Below are 22,806 nucleotides of genomic sequence, written 5' to 3' on the forward strand. Positions count from 1 at the left end.
ATGGGATTACGTTGGCTATCACCAATACGCCTAAAGATTATAATCCAATTTGTGCACATTACAGTCAGTATTAACTTTATCTGCTATTTTAAGACTCCCAGTTGCCCCGCGCGTCCTTAGAGGACAATCCTCCACGTTCTGATGCAACCCAGCAGGCTGTCAGGAGACGAAACATCTCGAAGAAAACAACTCCAACCCTGGTCCCCGAGGGTCTGCACCCGGCACTCCCAGGTGTCTCGCTTTCACCTGGGCACTGCTTTGTGATGCCTCCCGGTCGGGGATTACCAGCGCGGGAGGCGTTGCCTTGGAAGGAAATAGCATTCTTGTTTCTTTCTCGTTCATTTCATTTTTATAGTTTCGGCGGCAGTGGCAGAAGATGCCGGGGAGTGAGGGGTGGTTGGCGGGTGCCTGGGAATGGACGGGCAAGGAGGCCCGGTGGTTGTTGCCCGTTGTAACAGTCTCGGCTATTGCTTTTTGATGCTTATTTGTAGGGTGGTGTTTCTTTTGCTCTGTCTTTTAATAAGTTTGTTTGGGTGTGAGTTCTTGTTAGCACAAAACCACAAAAAGACGTGGTGGAAAGTAAAAGAAAGCCGCCTCCCTCCCCCGAGCGTGCTAACTAACGACGAAGACTTGATTTAACACCCCTTCTCTGGCTGCTAGGGTCTCTAGGCAGTGGCTACATTCCAGCAGTTTTAATCCGTTTTTTATTGTAGGGCAAGAGGAGTTTACACAGGGGCTGGGACGGCTCCCCAGCTGGCTCCTCTCCCCACTCCATCGCCCCCTCCGCGCCCCGCCCTCCTCTCCACCCTCCCCACCCCACCCCCAGCAGGAACCTGTTACTTTAAGCGAGGCGTTCCAGTGTGGCGGAGCCGTCCGCGGGGGTTTCGGGATGTGGCCAGTGATTGGCTCTTTCGAGCTCCCCCTGGCTCGCTCGCTCGGCCTCCCCGCGCGCTCCGCCCCGCCCGCGCGCCCTCCCCTCCGCCCCGTGAGGCTCAGCCCTGGTGTCAGGCGCCACCGCGCATGCTCCGGAATCTCATCCTCTGGCCCTGGAGCTGCTGCTGCTGCTGCTGCTGCTTTTGCTTTTGGGGCTGAGTTTAATAAGCGAGCGAGCGAGCGAGCGAACGCGGGGGAAAAGGGCAGAGAATGTCCGCCATCTACCCTCCGCTCCTGGGCGCGCTCTCATTTATAGCAGCCTCTTCATGAATTACAGCTGAGGGGGGCGGGGGAGGGGGGTACCACACAACACCCCAGCAAACCTCCGGGCCCCCAGGCATGGCTAGCTCGGTAAGTACATGCAAAAATAATAAAAGACCCCTCCCCAACCCCGGCCTTTCCTCCCTCGCCCTGTGCCGCCGCCGCAGCCCAGACAGCGCCAGCGCTCCGCGGTTCCAATTAGAAAAAGGTTGGTACGGCTTGCAGGGAGCTGCTGCCTCTCCCTCAGCCTCCGCTCCCCTCCCTCTACACCCCACCCCCCCGGCGCGCGCACACACACACACTCACACACTCACACACACTCGCCCCTCCACCCCCCTCGCCTCCCTCCCTCCTCGCCTCTCTTTGCAATCGCAAGAAGCGCACTCTCACTCACACGCGCGCACTCGCACACACACACACTCACACACGGTGGAAGGAGGCGAATAATAACTCAGCCATATTTCAGCCGCCGCCGCCGCCAGGAGCCGCGGGCACAGTCCGGGACGCGGCGGGCAGCCTCAGCGGCCGCTACGATGGTGCGTTCTCCGCGGCGCGCGTGTGTGAGCCGGAGTGTGCGGGCTGACAGCGGCGGGGCCGCACGCAACTTTGCCCCGGCGCCCGGCTGTGCGCAGTCGAGGATCGGCGGCTGTCCGCCCGCCGCCCTGCCTTTCTGAATTTCATTTTTTGGGGGGCGGTGGGCGGTACTTTGGGGCCACTTTGGCTCTTGGAAGTGTGTTGCGGGGGCTCCGTTAGGCTGGCCTCGCCGATCGCGTGGGGCTTTACGCTGGGGGTGAGGGGTTCCTTAAGTTATGGATGCCTCGGCGTGTTTTCCTGCGGGCGTTTGTGTGTGTGTGACGACGTCTCATTTTTGTTGTGCACGAACCCCGTGGTAAGAGCACGGGAGTTTGTGCCCATCAGCAGAGGCTGCCTGTAGTTTCCATTTCGCCTGGCACAGCGCTCCACACGCACGCACACACACACGTACACAAAGACTTCCTCAGCGTGTGCCTGTCGCCGCGGTACTTTCGGGGAGGGGGCTCGTCCGAACCCCCCTCGGGTCCCAGCTACCTCCCTTCCCACGCTGGGAAACCGCCCCGGCATCGTCTCCTAATTGTCTTCTAATTTGTTTCCGATGCATTTGTTGTCGTGCACGTAGTGGCTGAGTGTGCTCTCTCTCTTCTCCCCGATCCCCGGACCCCCTTCCCGATTGGGGGTAACATTCCGTTACAACCCCGGCGGGTGTGGATGCGGAGCCCGGGGCTCCCGGGGCCCGGCGGGCCGGGTAGGGTGTGGGGTGTGCGCGCCCACGCGCGTAAACGTGAATGCAGAGGGCACCGCCGTTTCCTTTTATGTGCGTTTCAAGAAGGAGGAAAAAAAATGTCAGGCGCAATGTGCAGTGTCGAACGGTCGCCTTCCTGTTGTTCACGGCTGTCTCTCCTCCCGCTGCCCGCAGTGTGCCGTGCAGGTGAAGCTGGAGCTGGGGCACCGCGCCCAGGTGAGGAAAAAACCCACCGTGGAGGGCTTCACCCACGACTGGATGGTGTTCGTGCGCGGCCCGGAGCACAGTAACATACAGCACTTTGTGGAGAAAGTCGTCTTCCACTTGCACGAAAGCTTTCCTAGGCCAAAAAGAGGTAGGGCTCGAATACAAAAGGAGCTTGATAAAAAATGTCTTTACTGGCGGAGGAAACAATTGCTTGGCCCTGGCGGTCCCCCTGCTCCTCTCCCCGCCCCCCGCGTCGCGCTCGCTGGCGGAGCCTCGGGACTCGGGTGCGCGGCGCCGCGCTGGCCAGGTCCCGGCTCCCGCTCGCGCGCGCGACTTCGGCTTCGTTAAAGTCATTGCAGAGAAAGGACCGTCAGGTGTTGAGTGTTTATCCCAAGCCTGCCCTCACCGGTCCTCTGGGATTAGCCGCAGCTTCCGTGGGGAAGGTGCAATTAGTTGTTGTGTTTGGAGGTGTGGGGAGTGGGGCTGGAGGGAATAAATAAGTTGGGCCTTTCCCCCCCCTAGACAAATGGTGATTTACCTGTGTTATTAGCAGAGAATGCATGGGACGTAGTTATTGTTCTGTCTTGAGAAATCTCTTTAGGGTCTTCTCTGCCTTCCTGCCTGTGTATGAGCCACCAGGCTCCAGTTGTCATAGACTTTTCTTTTTGTGGGTTAGCCACCCCCAGCCTCCGCCGTCAGGATTTTATTATGTTTAGTGGGGGAGTTTACTCATCCCTAGCCCCCAACGGCATTTGATTGCTCATTCGATTTTGAGCAGGGTTGCGAAGCGTCGGCCCGATTGGTCTGCAGGGAAGAGGGTCCCTGCAGAGGTCGACGAAGCTAAGTTTCAGAGGAACCGTGTTGTCTTGCCTTGTTCTTCAGTCCTTCCCCACCTTGGTTTTTAGCCTTGGTGTCTAGTTTGCATAATTCTGCTCAGCCTCTGAGGTCCCAAACATTTTCCATAAAGGACAGGACAGTTTTGAAGAAAAGAAACGCAGGTGTTACTGTAAATTGAGAGAGGGTTTGAAAAAATCCTGATTTCTATTCCCTCCAGCCTCTGGAAAGCTACTGTCTAGTTGTTTTAGTTGGATTAGTAGAGGTAACAATATAAATACAATAAGATGCTTTGTTTGTGAGCAGGTTTATTTATCTAAGTCGACAGAATAGTTAGTAGTTGTCATCCATTTGATCCATAATCTTTATTGGCATCTAGAACTCCTGCAGTTTCTTAGGGTAACCTCAGAATAAATGCATTCTGCTTAGAGCTATGTGGAAATTATTGAACATTCAAGGGGCTGAATAAAGAGAAATGCTGTGTGCCTTATTGGTGGCAGAGGCTTGTGTGGATGCTTATTTTTGTTTCTAGAGCTCATGTAATGGGACATAGGATTGTATATGTTGCTTTTAATGGTTTGTTTTATAGCTTCTCTTGAAAACTTGAGCAGTTGAATTTGATGGGCTTTGCTGGATGGTTAATAAATGAACCAGCTTCTAACAGAGGTGTAGGAATATGCATGGCCTATAGAAAATAACATTTAGATTTTGTTAGCATTTCCTATCAAAATATATAGCCAGGGATATTACACTTCATATTTCCTCTAACCTGTGATAAGGATGAGTATTGTTGAGTTTGTCACTACATGAGATTGGGTATGATGCTTCTTGGAGTCTCGCGCTCCCTTTTCTGCGTGTCCATAGAACCACTGCGGAGGAGTTTAAACAAAAGAAACCACCTTCTAAGATCCTTGGTACACACTATTATGACTACTTGGCTGCCGTTCACCTCGAGGTGAAATACACTTAACACAAAAAGCCGTATTTATTGCTTGAGGAAAATGAAGTCAGGTGGCAGTAGATGTAGCTCTTAAGATAACTTTGTTTAGGTACCTTAACAATCAACAAATTGGCATGAAATTAAAGGTGACCAAGCTTTCCATATTCCAGCAGTGTTCTCTGCTTCAGTGGGTGTGTGTGGTGATGTCCCCCTTTATTTGCCATACCTAGTGCTCTTCTGTTGAGCGTAAGGGACTGTGATGGCGCTGCCTGCCTGGTCCACACCTGGGAGTTGCTGCATGGTAAGCCCCGTGGTATCACCTGTGTTTTCCCAGACATCTCTGGTGCGATTGTCAGCTTGTCCGTTGGGCTCTTCAATTTTTATTCTCAACTGTGGAGTTTCTTTACGTAGTCTATAAGCCATTGTTTGAAAATGTTTATTTTTGGATTTTTATTTGTGTGTGTGCTTCCCATGATGTGACAAGTCCTGGGAAAAAAGCCAGCTTACATAGCCCAGGAGAGACCTTGTCATACTGTAATTATACATGATTCAGATTGCAGGAGAAGGTTTCTCTGTTCTTTGGGAATAGGTAGTTGTAAATTCATGTAACACCAAACATGCCACTTAACACTGGGACTTACGTTTTGGCCTATAATGTCTTTCAAAATGGTAAGAATAGCTACAGAATAAGAATGGCAGTTATCTGTGTCTATTTCTATACCTGGTAAGGTGCTGTATTTGTGATATTATAGATCTGTCAATGTTAGGATTGGAAAAGGGAGAATCTGCAAAAATGGCTTTGTGGAAAAATCTGAGTTACAAGATATTTAAAAGAAATGCACATACTCTACTCTAAAGGGCTATTAATAACAAGTTAGATCCCTTTCATTATATATGGTAGCAGATAAACAGAAGTGGACCTTAGAACTGAGGACGAACTTCTCAGCCACGGAGATGGATGAGGTCTTAGTTTCATAAATCTTTGGCTTGCAGAAGTGAATTTTCAGGTTGATTTCCTTTATTTCGTAGTAATATTACGAGAACTTGTAGAGGAAGAAATTATAGTATTTTTTAACTTGTTGCCTAATGAGAATTACATACACCCTTTCAGAATTGAGCTGATTGGACTTGAATTAATGAGGTTTTACTCTGTTCCAGAGATGTATTGAAGACTTTCAATTTAAAACTACTAGCACAAAGTCATAGAAAAGAGATTTTGATGAAATAATGAAGCCTGGAATATCCATTATCCATTACAGAATAGGCAGGTCAGAGTATAATGCATTTTAAAACTATCTACTTGCAAAAAAAGACCATATCTTATTTATTAGTACCAAAGATTTATAATAGTCTGATATAACTGAAATGAATAGTCACATTCAAAACATTTCATTTAAAATATTAATGTTTTCATTTTTAGTATGATGTGAATTTGAGTGAACTTTCTTTTCAATTACAGACATCCTTACCATTACAATCTGTTCCACTGACATTTATGATATGAAATCTGTTGCTTATTATTTTATGTAAGCTAATTTGGCCACTGGGATGATGGCTTTTTATTTGTAGCATTAGTCCTTTGAATGGGCATATAAAGCATAATAAATCCACTCTTACAACTTTCCTTTGATTTAAGTGTTTGAGCCCAGCTTTAAGGTGTAGTTCTGATTTGTGTTAGTCTTCTGAAATAATTTGGATAACTTTTTATCAGGGCACCTAAAATTTGAGGGTTTTCTAGTTGAAGATATTACCGTGTTTCCCCCCAAATAAGACCTAATCGGAAAATAAGCCCTAGCATGATTTTTCAGGATGACATCCCTTGAACATAAGCCCTAATGCGTCTTTTGCAGCAAAAATTAATATAAGACCCGGTCTTATTTTCGGGGCAACACAGTATGTGCACCTGATGTATTTTCTCTTCTGAGGTATTTAAAAGGTGTAAGGAAAAAATACAGATAAAAGACTATACTGATATATTCAGTGAGTGTTACAAGATTTGTGTAGAGTTTTGTATGGAATTAAGATGATCAGTGAGAACAGTTTTGTTACTTGGCATTTTGAAGCAACATATAGTATAATTTTCGAAGGCATTTAAAAGCTCAATTGCTAGAGGAAATCTCATATGCTGTTAGTGAGAATGTAAATTGGGCACAGACATTTTGGAGGACATTTGACAAAATCTAATGTGATTTTAAATCTTTATACCCTTTGGCCCAGAAATTTTACTTCTAGGAATTTTCCAACAGATATGGCTTCACAACTACACAAATATATAACATTTCTTGTGACTGTTTTTTCATAGCAGAAATTTGGAAGCCAGTCATATAGGGGACCTCAGTTGGGTAGGAGCAAATGATGGTGATCTATAAAAAAAAGGGTAAATCTCTTTGTAGATGCGTGAAGATCTTCAAGATATATTAAGTGAAATAAGGCAAGTTGCCAAATCAGTGTGATCTCATTTTTAAAATGCATTTAAACAGATAAAAAAAAATATGTGTGTATGTATATAAATAAATCCTGGGTGAGTGGGCATAGACTCTTACCAGTAGTTTTCCTTAGTGGGTGTTTAGGGTGTTGGTGGTGATGGGAGGTTACTTTGTAGTGTTTGATTTTTTTTTTAAAGTTAATTCTGTATATTGAAAAGCATTCCAGTGAACACACATTACTTTTTAAGACTGAAGGACAAAAAGTAAAGACCCAATATAGAATATTGCCTTTTAAACAGGGATTTAACATGTAGCTATCTAAATGTGATCTTTAATTTTCTTGGGTAGATATTGTTGCTGAGTGGTGAAGAGTTAGGATTAGGGATTAAAGACATATTCAAGTGCTGATTTAAGAGATGCCTCCTGTTACCTTGAGCAAGTAAGTAACTTCTGTGTCTGTTCTCTCATTTGTGTTCTCACTTGTGTTAAGGGAATGATGATAGAGTAGAACCATTACCTCACAAGTTGAGGATTAAATATGAATCAGCTGTTCTCAAATTTATTGGTCTTAAGACCCCTTTACACTTAAAAGCTGAAGACTCAAAAGAGCTTTTTCTATGTAAATTATGTCTATTAATAGTTACTGTATTAGAAATGAAATCGGAGACATTTTAAACAAATTCTAAAACAAAGAGAGTGAGAAGAGTGGCATTGTTTTACTTTTTTGTGTGCAAATCTCTAATGTTTGTTTTAGTAGAAAACAACTGGATCCTCTTCTGTGCTTCTGTATTCACTCTGTGATTCACTGTTGTTCTCACGGGTCATTGTAGCCCCTGAAAAACTCTGCTGTACATGCATGAGAGGATGAGAGTGAAAAAGGCAAATGATGTCTTAGAGTTATTATGAAAAGAGTTTTAACTTCACCAATTCCTGGGAAAGGTCTTGGGGATCCTGGGGCCCCTGGACTATGCTTGGAAAACCTCTGATGTAAAATAAAATATTCAGCATATAACCTGACACAGATAAACTGCCCTATTCATATGTGGAAGCTGACTTTTTAAAACCATTATTATTGTTTCTAATAAAAGCACTCATTTAATGAAAAGAAAAAAAATCAATCTTCCAAGGTATTCATTTGCGTGGTTAAATACCAGTGTAACAATTATCTAACAACTTTTTTCAGAAAAGGATAATCTGAATTTGGGTTTTACGGGATATAGTTTACAGTTATTATCACTGTCCATTTGATGCTGGGTTATCTGTATTCTGCAGAATCCTTTTATGTCTATCATTTTAAGTGACTCTGTAGAATTACCTCACAGAAGTAGATAGGACAGGGGTATCAATTGGTTTCAGAATTTTACCTTAAAGATCCTTTATTCCTTCTCTTGGTTCCTTGATGTTTCCTTCCAGTGGTCTTCCATGGACCAACCTTAGTCCTTTAGTTCTTTTTCTGGTCATCTATTACAGATGGTCCCTACCAGTTAACGCAGCTTTCACAGTTCTAAGATGTGGAACTTTTTTTAATCTCCTAGTAACTTCAGTCTTCAAAAGAGAACTTGGAAAGCTTAGCTACTTGGGACTGGGGGAATATGTTAAATACAATTATACAAATTACATAATGAGGCAAGGATTTGATATATTACTGACTTTTACTCAACGTTAATCTTTATTGATCAGATTGTAGAATATTTTTGATCTCTGAAACATAACCTTCACAGTGTCTTAATAGAAACAATATAGATTTCTATAATTTGTTCCTTTGGCTTTGATACTTTGTTTGAGTTTATGTTTTTACTCTTCCGGGAAGAAGCTAAGGTAGAAAGAGAAATTCTGTTGTCTGAGTGAAATTCTTTCACAACATCTTGTTTTGTGAGTGTGTGGCCACTGTCTCTAGTTCATCCTCTTCCTCATAACATATATATAGTTCAATGCTTTCATTTTTTCTCATATTTTGTGGTTCTCCTTATTCTTGTTTATAGTGCTGTATTCATTTTTGAAACTATATGCTTTGTCTGAAAAGAGTAGATAAATAATTGCTTATTGATAGTGTTACAGATAATTCGTAAGTTTTTAAAAAACTTACAGATATCATAGAAGTTGAGAAATTACATTGTACAGTTGTACAGAGCAGCTTTTATGAAGAACCCATGTATTATTTTTTACATGCAAATGAAAATCGTATTATTTTCTAATCTATAGATACATGTTCATTGTAGAAAAATCAAAGTAGAAATAGAAAGAAAGGAGTTACCCCCAAATTTTTCAAAGATAACCATAATTAATACTTTGGTAGACATCTTTACATATAGTATATATGTGTGTGTGGACACACACACATTTAAATATTAACTAACTATAAATTAACATTTATTCATTCAACAAGTTTTTTTTTTTTTTTTTTTTGGAGCTCCTACTATGTGCCTAGACCATTTCTAGGAGCTGGGGATAAAGCACAGACGAACATTACTGCCCTTGTGGTATATAATGGAATATGATCTTTTTAAGCCTGACTTTTGTGGTATTACGTTGAATATAGGTTGTTATGCATTATTTGGACATTTCGATTGTCCTCAGTTTGAATGTGATATGACTGTCGCTGTGGGAACATCTTTGACGTTCATTTTTATAGCTTTTCAATAATTTCCTTATGCTAAATTTCCAGAAAGGAGGTAGTTGAGTCAAGGTATATAGATTTTAAATTTTGATATGCATTACCAAACTTTCCTCCAAAAAGACTGTACCAGTTTGTACTTCCCCAGGTGTTTGTTAGGAGACTACATCGTTGCCAATGCTGGAAATTACTAGTTTTGTTTTTAATTTTTGCCAATCTCCTGAATGAGACTATGCCTCATTTTTATTTGCATTTATTTGATTAGTAATGCCACATATCTTTATTTATGTGCTATATATTTACCATTTGTCATTTATGATATGCCTGTTTTGTGCCCTTTTTTGTATTCCTCAAAAAATGCAAAGGAGAATACAAAGGAAAGAATGATATAACAAACATTCAAATCCCCACTGCTAAGAATGAACAAGTGTTTATATTTTATCATATTTGCTTCCTTGTTTTGATTTTAGGGATTTAAGTATTACAGATTCAGCTAAAATTTTTAAATGCCTCTCAACCTTTTCTTCTAACTCTTCAGCCTTTCTTCCATCTATTTATGTAAATTTGCACATTTATGTTGCTACAAGTAATGTGATGTTATGTCTTAAAAAATTCATGAAGTATATCGTACTGGGCAAATCATTTTTTTCATTTGAGATGTAATTCACATACTATAACATGCTTGCACTTAAAATGTAAAATTCAGTGGTTTTTAGTATATTTACAAGGCTGTGCAACAATTGCCACTATTTAATTCCAGAACATTTTTATGAGTGAATAATTTTGCATCTTGCTTTGCACTCGCTCCCCACTCATGTTTTTGAACCTTTCCATATTTCATCTGTCGAGAGCCAATTCATTCCCTTTAATTTTGTTTGCTTAGTATTTCATCATAGGAATATGTTCTATGCTTGCCTTTCTGTTCCCCTATTAAGGAATATATAGGTCATTTTCCATTCTGTTCAGTGCACATCTTTGTACATATACCTTGTACAAATGAACAAGAGTTTGGATATAGGCCTAGAATTTGAGTTTTGGGTATGTTTGCATTCGTACTAGACATTGTCAGATTGCTCTACAAAGTAGTTGGTGACAGTTTATCCTCTGTCAGGGAATGAGTACCATTTTCTCTACATCTTCAGTATGTTTTAAGATTTCTTATTTTTGATATTTCGTTGAAACATGGTATATTTTTGTTTTCATTTGCATTTCTCTGGTTTCCAGTGGGCTTAAGCACTTTCTATATGTTTACTGACCATTTGTATTTCCTCTTTATTGACTTCTTTTTGTATCATTTGTCTTTAAAAAAGCTACTGGGATGTTTGTTTTTTAACTTAATCTGTAGGCTGTTATTTTGTTTCTTTCTCTTGTTGCCTAATGTATAGTATCTTTTTGCCATATACGCGTTTTTAATTTTGTCAATGATCTATTTTGTTTTGTTTTCCTGTTTGGTTTTGGGGTTTTGTTGAAGAATATAATTTGGGGGCATGGTAATGTGCTTAAGCAACAGACTTTATATGTGAATGATGCATTGAAAGGATTGGGGGAAGACGTCATTGAGGCAAAGAGGAGGTCCCTGCCTTCAACGTGCTTGTGTCTTCTAGAACTGGGCAGGACACTTGAGATTCTTCATCTTTGTGTAGCCTCTCATTTTACTTTCAATCAGCAGCCTAGAAATGTGAAGTGATCTTGCATGTAGACACAATGAGTCACAAGTGTGCTAGTGCAAAGATAACTAGTAATAAATGGTGGTAAATGTTTGCTTTTAAAACACTGAGTAATTATTCACTTATATTAGCAGACAAATGTTCAGCAATAACTGCTTTTGTAGACATGATCTAAGATTTAATTAAGTGGTGGTAACCATGGTAGATGCTGTTTCAAAGGAAGAAGTTCTATAGCTACTTGCAGGCAAAATCAAATTCATTTTATGGGTTAATGTCATGTTTTCCTCTGAGATCAAATCATTAGGAAAAATTGTGACTGAATGGTAGGTATCCTCTGATATTCCCGCCACCCCCCACATTGTGGTAGCGTTGCCATTCCATGAAGGATGCAGCACCTTGTTTTAAGAAATAATGTATGACCTAATTCTTTTAACTTGAGTGTGAGAAGTTTTCAGTGGTTGAGGCCTGAAGAAAGCTATTGTCATTGAATTTTTAAAAAGATAAGGCTAGCATTTGGGCGTGATTTAGTTGGTATGTAGTAGTTAACAATTAACTTTTTGGAGAGAATCAATGCACCATCATTTTTTATTAAAAGTATGACTTATTCTGAACTTAATTCTGAGATCCTTTCATGTAAAATAATATTCATAAACAATTATAAAGATGATAAGTTGAATTTAATTAGTTATTACCCATGTTAGAAGATTGATGTTCTGAGTCAAATTCATTTAAAAATATTTAATTTTGCCAAATGTAGATTTTTTTTTTCTTTACTCCTTTCCAGAAGAAATCATTAGTTAGTTATTTTCCCATCAACACCCGGACAAAAGCTGTGTATGTATTGAATTTAAAAAGCAAAATATACACGAACAATTTCCGAAAATATTAACAACAGTAGCCGTGGCTTAGAGAGTAGGGAGATTCACATACCTCTTGATATTTCTAGATATAAATTTAGTCTGCAAGATGCCTTTAATTTTTGCAGGTAGGTTTTTTTTATGCCCTCCTTCCTCCTCCTCTCTCCAGCATCGTGTTGGGAGAGATTATTCCAGGTATCTATTTATTTTAATAAAAATTTATAACTTTTTTTATTAGTTTCAGGTGTACAAAACATTTTGAATGTTTAAAAAACGGTTCATTATAGATTTCATGTCATCCATAACTTTTGCCAAAAATACTACATTAATATGAGTTGCTGAATATGAAAGCTTTCCTTGCACTGAAGAAATAGTCTTCTATTTTACAAAATTGTTTTGTTTGACTTCTTTCCCTGTTCCTGTATTATAAGCAGTTGTTTTGTGACTCAGTGAAAACTAGAGAGGTGAGGTTGTTGGGATTTGGTTGCTTTTAGTGGTATGGTTCTTCAGAATGTTGGTAGAGCTCCAGACGGTCTTATCAGACATGCTTGTTGTATGACTGTCCCTACCTGTGTACAGAAATACTGAGAAGTGGGAAGCGACTTTCCATCATATGCAGCATTTAGCACCAGTACGTGTATGCTTCAATCAGTCCTGCACTCACCTCCTGATACATTGTATAGATACATTGTATCACTATAGATAAGTAGTGTCCATACCTTTGATCAATGTAGTCTAGACATTGGAAGTTTTGGCAACAATGTAACATACACGTAGATATTGTAAGTCAGAAAAAGAGTGTTAGAATCTAGACTTGAGCTTCCACTCTCCTAAGTGGTAAATTATTACTTAGTATCCTAAAAGTCATTTCTTCTGTACCTCTTATAATTGACTTTGTGTAAACAGAACCACCACTTGAATTTAGCAGGAAACCACTTGAATTTTGTCGGCTGAGAAACACATTTTCTAGAATGTGTTTTAGGTTATGTTATAGGCAAAATGAATTTTTCTCCTTTTCTCTCTTTTCCTTTACCTACTTTGGCTGCTGTTTTAAAAGCCAGACACAAATTTGAGAGACTTGGCCAGGTCTATCATTTTTTTACTACTTAATCCATGAAATACAACTAGCCTTTTAGCTTTAAAAATAGACAGATGTATTCCAGTAACTGGTAGGAACAGTATTTAGCAATGCAGCAGGAAGCCCTGGCCTGGGAGGTAGGAGGGATGTGTTTGGACTGAATAAGCTCTGTGGGCTTTCCTAGCTCTGAAATATTATTTTTTCCTTAGTTTTTAAAAATGGATAAATTCTGAGTGTCTTTGATCTACTGTTTTTATAATGATGAAATAATTTGCATTTATATGACATCAACTATACATTGGTTAGTTATGCTAGATAATAGATAAGTGCTGCTGTATTTCATTTTTCGCTTTTCATAAGAGTAGTAGTTTGAGAATGATTTTTTGAAAAACAAAATGTTGATATTTTGGTTTTTTACTCTTTTTAATGATTAGTGAACAGTGAAATGGGTAAAAGACTTGCTGTAATAATAGGGAAGTAGAAGATAACAAGGGTAATTCATCAAGTAGGTGATTAAGTTTTAGTTAATGAAAATTACTTTCTGATTATATTGTTGTCATTTACACCAGCTATCAACTACTTGGGGGTTGGAGCATTCCAAGAACTCAAGACACCCTGTGTTTATTTGAAACTTCTTCCTTAAATATGGCTCTTGACCAGATTGTTAGATCATTGGGTTTTTTATGAAACTTGACTGATTGATTGATTGATATTTCATATAATGTAGGCCAGACCTTGACATTTTGTCACTCAGTTTGCTTTTATGAAGTATTGGATAACTTCTTTTGTTTCTATAGCAATAGAATAATAATTGGGGACTTGGACTAACATTATCATGTAGACAAGTTAGAAGACACTGTATCAAATCTTTGATCACTCAACATACTTGCATGGTTTTCTATTTAATAATTCACATACATAATTGAAGGTGTCTTGAAGAGCAAGTGCCCGTCCAGACTTTACCTGCAACATGCTGCATAAATTTTAGGTCAATGACGATAATTTTAGTTATCGTTTTAACTTGTTAAAGGGAATTGTCGAAGGACTAAGGATTTAATTTATACAAAAATACATAAATACAGACATTTTAAAGAAGCAAGTAAATGATAATTTTCTTATGTCATAAAAGGTACATAGTAGCTTGTAGTTAATAGTACTTGACAGTATTTCTGTGGAGGCCCTTTTTTGGGTTTGTCATAATTATTGATTTTAGTACTTGTTTCAGTTCATTTTCTTCATATCAGAATGGTCAAAATTATGCATCTTTACCCACATTTTGAAAATTGTGTGACAGATAAACATACATCAGTGAAAAGATGGAAAGAAAATACTATAGTAAAATATTAATAGAAGTTGTTTTGGGGAGGTGGGATATCGGGAAATTCTTGTCATCAGTAAAATTGGTTGTGTTTTTCAAGCTTTCTTGACACATCTAATGTGAAAGTAAAACTAGATTTTAAATGTGTTAAATATTTTAAAGTAAATATTTAAACATATGGACATGTTTACAATAAACTTTTTAGTTTTTTTTTTGGTTTTTAAGTAATCTCATATCGAGCATATAGAGGAATGTCTTCTTCAAGTGACATTTTCATATTTTATTTAAAGTTTTAATCACATCAGTTTGAGTGGTTTATTTTAACATTACTATATGCATGTTTCATAAGTTGATTGTAAGATTTCTGTAAATTATGTTCTTACCTTTCTTAATAATTATTGTATTACAGTAATAAAATTAATCGGATTAACCTGATTTATAAGTACATGATTCATATAAAATAGTCTTTGTAACAGAAGGCAACCATATTTAATATTTTAGTACAGTATATGTTTTTGGAATACTTAGGAATGTTTGGAAAAGTTTTGATTCCCCCCCATGGAGTTTTGATAAGGATAACTTTGTTAATTAATATGTTTAGCTTCATATGTTGTGTTAGAAAATTCTCCAGAGCCTCAATCTGACTTTAAAAATTGACTACAAATGAAAGAATTCTCATCATGTTTGAAAGTATGATAATGGAGTTAGAAACAAATGGGATCTATAATTGGAAGTAAAGACCCATTTCCAGTTTGTGTCTTTATATATATTTTGGAAGTTAAACACTAAGTTATGAAAAATAAAAATTACCCAAAACTACCAAAACTAAGGCAAAAATAATATGTTTAGGGCAGGGAGAGAAGTGGTCCTTTTTGGATGGAGAATTGATGCATAATTGCATAAACACAAACAAGATTTTAGTATTAAAACAGTTTTAATACTATTTCACATATAGACTACAAAAATAACCAGAAGTTAAAAAAATTAAAATCAAAATGTAATTTTGTGTTTTATATACAGTGCAGATACGAATATTCCTTAAACACAACTAAAACTAATAATTTCTGCAAAATGAGAGATTTAATTTTAGTTGTCTTAAAAGGTCTTTTTGCAATCTGAAATTTATCTGATTGAGTCCATGATATTACAATCTGTGGGAAGCATCTTTACCTTTTTAAAAAAAAAAAAAAAAAAAGAATAGCCACTAAAAGTATACTTGCTCAAATACACAGTAAAACTATATGTCAAGTGAAAATAAGTCTGTATTAGATGCTTTTACAAAATTCCCAAATTATATTATCGTTACCCAAATTAACTCAAATTTAGAATACTAAATACGGAAACTGATGTTTGTGATCTGAGCATTTCTTTATTCGCTACTTGACTAAAATTGCTACTTTAAGATCTATTTGCGAGCATTTGGAATAACATTATTTTCCTTGGGCTTGATTTAGTTCTACTGATAAAATTTTGTTTGACTATTTCTATTCCTTTTGAGAAACTTCTAAGTGGGGTTCATGATGGCCGAGGTTGCTTTCTTCAGGATTAAGCTATGTATGAGAATGAGGAAGATATATTCTTTGGCACCTATGACAACAGCTCACACTATTTGCTTCCTATTTTTATTGTTCCATTCATTCATGTCGGTGTCCTAACTGCAAATATAGAAAATAAAGTCATTGTTTTAAAACCCTTTCTAACGAAATACTTGAGGGACCAATTGAAGACCTGTGAGTTTGAGTAATATGGAAACTTGGTCTGAGTATTGCAGATTGTTGTATATTCCAAATTTGGTACTAAATTAAATAAATGTACTCATAGAATGTTATTATAGGACAGACAGAGCCGTAGCAGACCAAGATAATGTATAAATGGCCCTTATTAAGAGCACATAGAGGGGCAGCATGTTTTGCAGTGAAAGGAAGACTAAAGGATAAGGTGTTCTCTACTTGGGGACTTGTAAAGACCTCAGCATTTTCTTTATGTTATTGTAGAAAGACATTATTTTTGCTTTGGCGTGCTTAAAACTAAAGGGCAAATGATCCAAAAGAATAATCTTGAAATTCAATAGCAAGAAAACTACTTGACATTGTGGGCTGGAGGCCAGCAAACGTGTTGCTTTCATTGAATGCGTGGGAAATGGGGCAGGCCTGGAGTTTAAAGAGACAGGGTGCAGTACCCTAGAGAAGAAAAGCCTTCCTGTATGATTTGCTTACTTGGAGAAAAAAAATAGACTTAACGTTTTCTCTAAAGGATCTTTATTGGATCAACTATTTTAGGCATTGAAAGACACCGAGTGAGTTTTTCCTAATGCCACCTCCCATCTCCCTAGCCATCTTCTCTTGTCTGAAATTGGTGCCGTAGTAAAATTGTTTATAACAGCGGAGAAGCAGCTTTTCAAATAAAAGTACTTTGTAGCCTGTTCAAATGGAGTATAATGTAATTCTCTCTGAAATTGAGCACTTATTACTTTGTTTATGTAGCTGTTTAAAAAGGGGGTTGGGGTGGGATGAGGAGTGGCGGGTATATAGGAACTTCTGCTTTAGAAATTACTGTTTTTTCCTATGTCTGCGTTTTCCTCCCCCACCACTCATGAATCCCCCTCCCCCACCTCCCACAATCCCTCAATAAAATAGTATTTAAAAGACTTGAATAACCAGTCTTATGTACCAGCGTCTTGCCTGAGGCAATAATGTTGTACTATTTTTCAATGGGTGGTCTTGAATCTCCATGGGAGATTTTACAGGCAGTGGGCTCCAAGACCCACTAAGCAGGCAGATTATATTGAACATAGCCAGTTAAATTCCTGAGCCATAGAGATAGTTTTACATTATTGAAATCCCATCGTTAATTACTTGCGAACCAATTTATTTAATTTTATTTGAAGAATTTCTGGTTTAAATCCCTTAAAGTGACACTTATTAACCCAGTAGTTGAGGTTTACTTTTTAAAACAAGTAAGCCATTCATATATATGTCAATTCAGGAACACCCATTTGTGGTGTATTTTAGTTCATAGCGGTTTTTTGTTTGTTTTAATTTTTTCTCCTTTAGGAAACCAACACTGGTAGTGTAAAATGATAGGATCTGTTATCATCAGAAAGTATATCAGATGTTTATAAGCAGTATCTCTTACCTGTGGTGTATAGCTAAGTGTATACTAGCCTGAAATTTAACTAAAATTGCTTTGGGCCAAACCTTTGTGGAAATAAACAGGATTGGAATTATAAATTAAATATTGGATTAAGATTGCCCTTTGGAGAAAAAAATCTTTTTTAGGTAAACTTACTTGAATAAAACAAACTTTATGCATTGTAAATATTGAAATGAATGTTGCAGGCATGGGTATTTCTGTATAACTTAGTTTAAAATTGTTTTGGAGTTTCTTGCTAGTATGAACCTGTAGTTACTAACCAGAGTGCTAACAGAACTTTGTTGGGTCACTGATTTGATTACTTTGTTTCCCTTATTCACATTCTTCAGAAAATTAATTTCTGAAGAAGGTTGGATTTCTATTTAAAGTCAGTATTTGTAAGTCCGGATTAGTGAGATGTCTGAAATACCGGTTTTCCATAGGCGAAGTAGGAAAGAACAGGAGTAGACATCTCATATATGTTGGTAATAACTGGATGATATATGATGAAAGAGCTTGTTGTTTGTTTTAAACAGTGTAAGTAGTTTTAGGTGGGAAATTGTAACCCTTGAGGAACTGAGTTTGTTTCTGTTACAAAAATTATTATACAGTTGTTTTAGGTCCTATATAAAATGGTATGAATTCTGCAGCTTTCTTCACTGATAGAAATCAAAGATCTGTGGCTCAACAGTTTACAGCAATGACTAACTGCTTCTTCTTTTTTTAGCTCGTTTAGCTAGTTCTTGAGTAGCTAAAACATTTTCCAGTAGTTTTTATAAGTGGGTTTGAAGAAGTGATAGCCATCTGAAGTTTTATCTTGTGTAGTCAGTATTTAAAAGTTATTAAGGTTGTCTGCACCCCAGAAAGAAACAGCTCTTATGGATATACATGTGAATAAAAGTTAAAAGGTTGGTAAAAATGAGCTTGTCAAGTAAACTTACCCACTGAGGAATAATTTTGTTTTCATTTTCCATTCCCTTGGTTGAAAATGAAATAGAAACGATCTGGTGACTGAAGACCAGCGCTGTATTGGATCACTTCCTTGAGCTTTTGCTATGATCGTTAAAGGCAAAGTGAGACAGCTGCTCCAGATTTCGCCAGTAGCCTCACAAAAGAAGTTGTTTAACCCTGTTGGTTTCAGACACTATCAATTCTACGTTGCAAATGTATATGCTGTGTTAGATATGACTCTCTGATTATGATTTGCACTTTTGACTTATAGGAAGGTAGTGTGGCAGAAAATGAGTCATTTTAGCATTTACTACTGTACAGTTTCATGTCTTGGAATGTGACATTTTCAACATTTTTGCTTATACTTAGATTTTAAAACTTCAACTTAGACTTTCTAAAGTTAGACCTTGCTTTTTGTATCTAAAGCCCTTTATGGAATTGTGAAAATTGTAAAAAAAAAAAAAAAAAGTGTGAAAATTGAGTTTGATTTATAATCCATGATAATTGGATATTTAAATGTCCTTTTTGGGGCTTGAAGTTCAGAGGAAGTACTAAGTCATTGACTTTAAAATCACGGTTTGGATAAGTGTACAATTAGACCAATGCCATCTCCTCCCGAAATTGATGTTATAATATTAAAACCCCAACGATGTTGGTTTCCTTTTGTAGAACGTGTTTGCATTATTGCTATAGGTTTAAAAGGCAGGGAAATACTTTATTGTTAAGGCTGAGGAGGGCAGGATTTGGGAACCCACTGCTACGTGATTAAATCAGTGTGTTTGCCCTGAGGCTTCAGCCATTCAATCTGAATTCATAGCCTAAAATTTTGGATTCCTTCTCTGTTTGAAAATAATACTTCTTAAAAATCTTAGGGCTGCCTTTGCCGACTCACATGAAAACTATTGAGGCAAATTATCAGGGTTAAGATTTTCATGCAATCAAGACTGAAGATACATTTCAGTATTTTAAAGAGAAAGTTCACAGCCATTTTACATAAAATTTTACTGGGCTTTTCATTAATCCAAAATAACTGGTCTATAAGTACTTTATCAGTGAAAACTGCTCAGCATGTAAAACGAGGAGTAGAAGAGCACAAAGGCTTCCTGCAAATTAAGGGCACAATGAGTACTAACGGACGTTCCAGCCATCTCCAGCTGTGAGATTATTATAGTTTTTACAAACCCTTTTCTCTCAAAACTAAATCAAGAATGGTAGGGTCCTGATAAAAAGAAGTGTAGAAAAGCCTAACTAATCCTTAGATGAGTTACTTCAAACGTGCCAAAATAGAATAAAATCAGTTAATAGCATGGATTAAAGGTTACTTTTAATGCATTTTATCACTCACATTGGGAATTTTGTTGTATGTTAATGCATTTGGCCTTGGTTTAAAAGCTCCAGAGAAAAAGTATAATTAAATTTGAGAGATTACACAATCACATTGTTACGAGGAAATTTAGTACCAATGTTAGGTGCCAGATTTGACCTACGAGATAAAAGCTGTGTACTTGAGATCGGAGCTATAAACAGGTGGCTCCAATTTTGAGTGGTAAGTTCTCGGGTTATTATGAGAGGGCTCCTCTGTGTACTTCTAAGAGTTGATTTATTATATAGATTTTTAAAAACGTGGCTCTGTGTCTTTGGATAAGTCTGTACAAGTGATTCCTTGGATAAGATCATAGACGAGTTCTAAACTCAGATTAAAGTTTTAAAAGTGCTTGAGTCTTACAGATGGTAAAGGGGAGATGGAGATATAAGAGGTGAGTTTTGGGTTCAAAGGTAGTCTTTATGTTTTATGCATAGTATCTGAAATGGTCTTTTATGTACACAGGGAGGCTATATCATCTGTACTTTTCATTTAGAATCACATGTTTGCCAACTGCTTAATTTGTGAAATATTTTTTCCGTATAACTGGCATATTAGGATAGAGCTACCCAAGTATTGGATTAAGGAGAAACTGATTTGGCATGATGGTAGGAAGAATTAAAAAATAAAGCAACATATCTTTTTCTTCTTAGGTGCACATATACAGATGCAGGTATAGGGGTGTGTGTACCTGTGCGTGTCAGCCTTAATACAATTTTATTATAAGAACCTGGGCAATAGGAGATTTTATAATCATGTTGCATTTGCCATTCCTCTGAGATGCTAAATTGTAAGTTTCTCTGATGGGACTTCGTATCTATTTCCTTGTACTAGATGTATTGTATGTGCTGTAGCTTAATAGGAAATAGCCTGACTAGTACTCCAAGCACATGTGTGCTGTATATGTTAGATATTTGTGTGTGTATGCCATCCACATATAATGTAGTGATTTTTAATAAGCCATGTAAGAATAAAGTCCTATTAATTTATAGCCAAAACATACAGTCACCCATACATAAATTTCCTCTGTTTGATATTCTAACCAAATTTAACCTTATACAAAGCTTCTAGCTTCAATGAGTTTTGCAACGTTGAACAAATACTGTGCTGTATAGCTTTTTATGTGCTCGAGAAGCTGAACTTTCATTCTGTCCCAGTAAGTTCCCATGGGATAAGTTATTCTAGTAAATCAGAAATTTTCTCTGAAAGCAAAGTAGTTCTTAATTTTTGGAGGCTGGAGAATGGGGGAAATAGCTATATGCATGAGGAGGAAGAAATTCCACCGTGTTTCCCCGAAAATAAGACCCAGCCGGACCATCAACTCTAATGTGTCTTTTGGAGCAAAGATTAATATAAAACCCCGTCTTACATTATATTATATGATATAAGACCCGGTCTTATTTTACTATAATTTTTGCTCCAAAAGACACATTAGAGCTGATGGTCCGGCTATGTCTTATTTTTGTGGAAACACAGTAGTTGGCCAGCATCACTAAAGAAACAATTCAAAGTACTTGGACCTCTTAAATTCTCTTGAGGGAAGAAACCCCACCACAATGCTGCCGAATTGTTTTACCTCTGTAGTGTAGTTATGTCTTTGTGTGTTTATAGGAGTGGGAACATTTTATCTTCTGTGTTTCTGTTGAGGTTGTTTTTCAGCAGTGCCCCAAGAAAAGTCTTGGAGGCCAGCTTTGAAGCCCTGTGGCCAAGCTGGATATCAAAGAGCCAGAGGAATCCGGGCAGTAATTGTTTTATGGCTGGCCAGAAATCAGACCTATTTGTATAGGTAGCACACAAAATAGCTGTGATTTGACAATTTGGTGCTATTTATACCTACCATAAAAAGAGAAAAGAAAAAGTTTAAGGGGTATTTTGGAAACAGGAACTAAGCTGTAAATGCAAATTGCTTCACCATTTTCTCAAAGGAACAAAAAAGGAAAGGATTTAGGAAGTTTTTATTGAAGCTACGTTATTGAGGATCTGTCTGCTTTCAGGACATTTAATATTGTACTCATGCTGAAACTGAATTTCTTTCTGTTTGCAGTTTTTTTTTTTCCTATTCCCATCTGATTAAAATTATTTTTGTGGAGTAAAAGAAACTCTCTGGAGGAAGGATAGTGAAAAATCACAAAGTTTCCAACTCTATCTTAATAGACCTTTAAAATTCCATCTTACTATTGTTATTTAGCTTGGGATAAGAACCATCTGCTATAGCTAAAGCAAATTTTTTCTTTTCAAATAAGTTATATTTTCAACAAGCAGTCACAGGTTGTTTACGGTGGGTGAGGATTTGCCAGGTAAATTTTCATGGCTTTCAGGATGCACGAAGAAGAAATTTCTCACGACTATTCTTAATCTGTCCACTGGAGAGATCTTTTTAAATACAGAGTGCCTCAATTGTTACTCTCCTTGACTACATTCCAAGCTCAAGGTGGGCAGTGTATCTTGGTTTATCTGTACTTCAATGAGCAGTCCAAAGTGAAGTTTGTTTCTAGAATGTCATTTAGACCTTTTGAGGTTGTCAAATGCTTCATTGTTTTGCCTTGAAACCCTCAGCCCCAGAGCAGTCTGAGTCTGGGGCAGCGGTGCAGAGAAAAAGTAAACATATCTATGATTGACTACAATTTTTTTTTTTTTTTTTTTTTTTAACGAAACCCTAGAAATGCCTTAGGGACCCCATGGGCTTCTTCATAATTTAAAACCATTTTACCATTGAAGGCATTTCAGGGCTGTTGAGTTGGGACTGTATTAATTTGCTTTGGTTTTAATTTTTTTCATTGGATTCTGATTCTCCAGTAATCGAAGTGGTCTTTGTCAAGTGTACATTAATTTCTGGGGGGAGATACTATGGTTTTGATTGGATAATGAGAGTTCACTGAGAGTAAGAAAAAAGAAGTGGAAACCAGTAGAGATAAATATGGTGTTGGAAGAGTCAGTTTTGTCTTC

The 22,806-nt window shown here is 38.0% G+C and overlaps 1 protein-coding gene across 2 annotated transcripts in view; it reads left to right on the forward strand.

Moving 5' to 3' along the window:
- Positions 1-1,022: 1,022 nt before the first annotated feature.
- Positions 1,023-22,806, forward strand: part of MLLT3 (MLLT3 super elongation complex subunit) — a 256,534-nt gene continuing 234,750 nt past the window's right edge. The window contains exons 1-2 of one of the 2 annotated variants that reach the window (XM_033123720.1): positions 1,023-1,284; positions 2,648-2,828. In XM_033123720.1, the coding sequence (XP_032979611.1) occupies positions 1,273-1,284; positions 2,648-2,828 (193 nt within the window). In that variant the 5' untranslated portion in view covers positions 1,023-1,272. Of the gene's footprint in view, positions 1,285-1,562; positions 1,731-2,647; positions 2,829-22,806 lie in introns of those variants that run through there. The other variant, XM_033123721.1, reaches the window with a different exon arrangement.

Source organism: Rhinolophus ferrumequinum, chromosome 12, assembly GCF_004115265.2.
Source record: "Rhinolophus ferrumequinum isolate MPI-CBG mRhiFer1 chromosome 12, mRhiFer1_v1.p, whole genome shotgun sequence".
NCBI lineage: Eukaryota > Metazoa > Chordata > Mammalia > Chiroptera > Rhinolophidae > Rhinolophus > Rhinolophus ferrumequinum.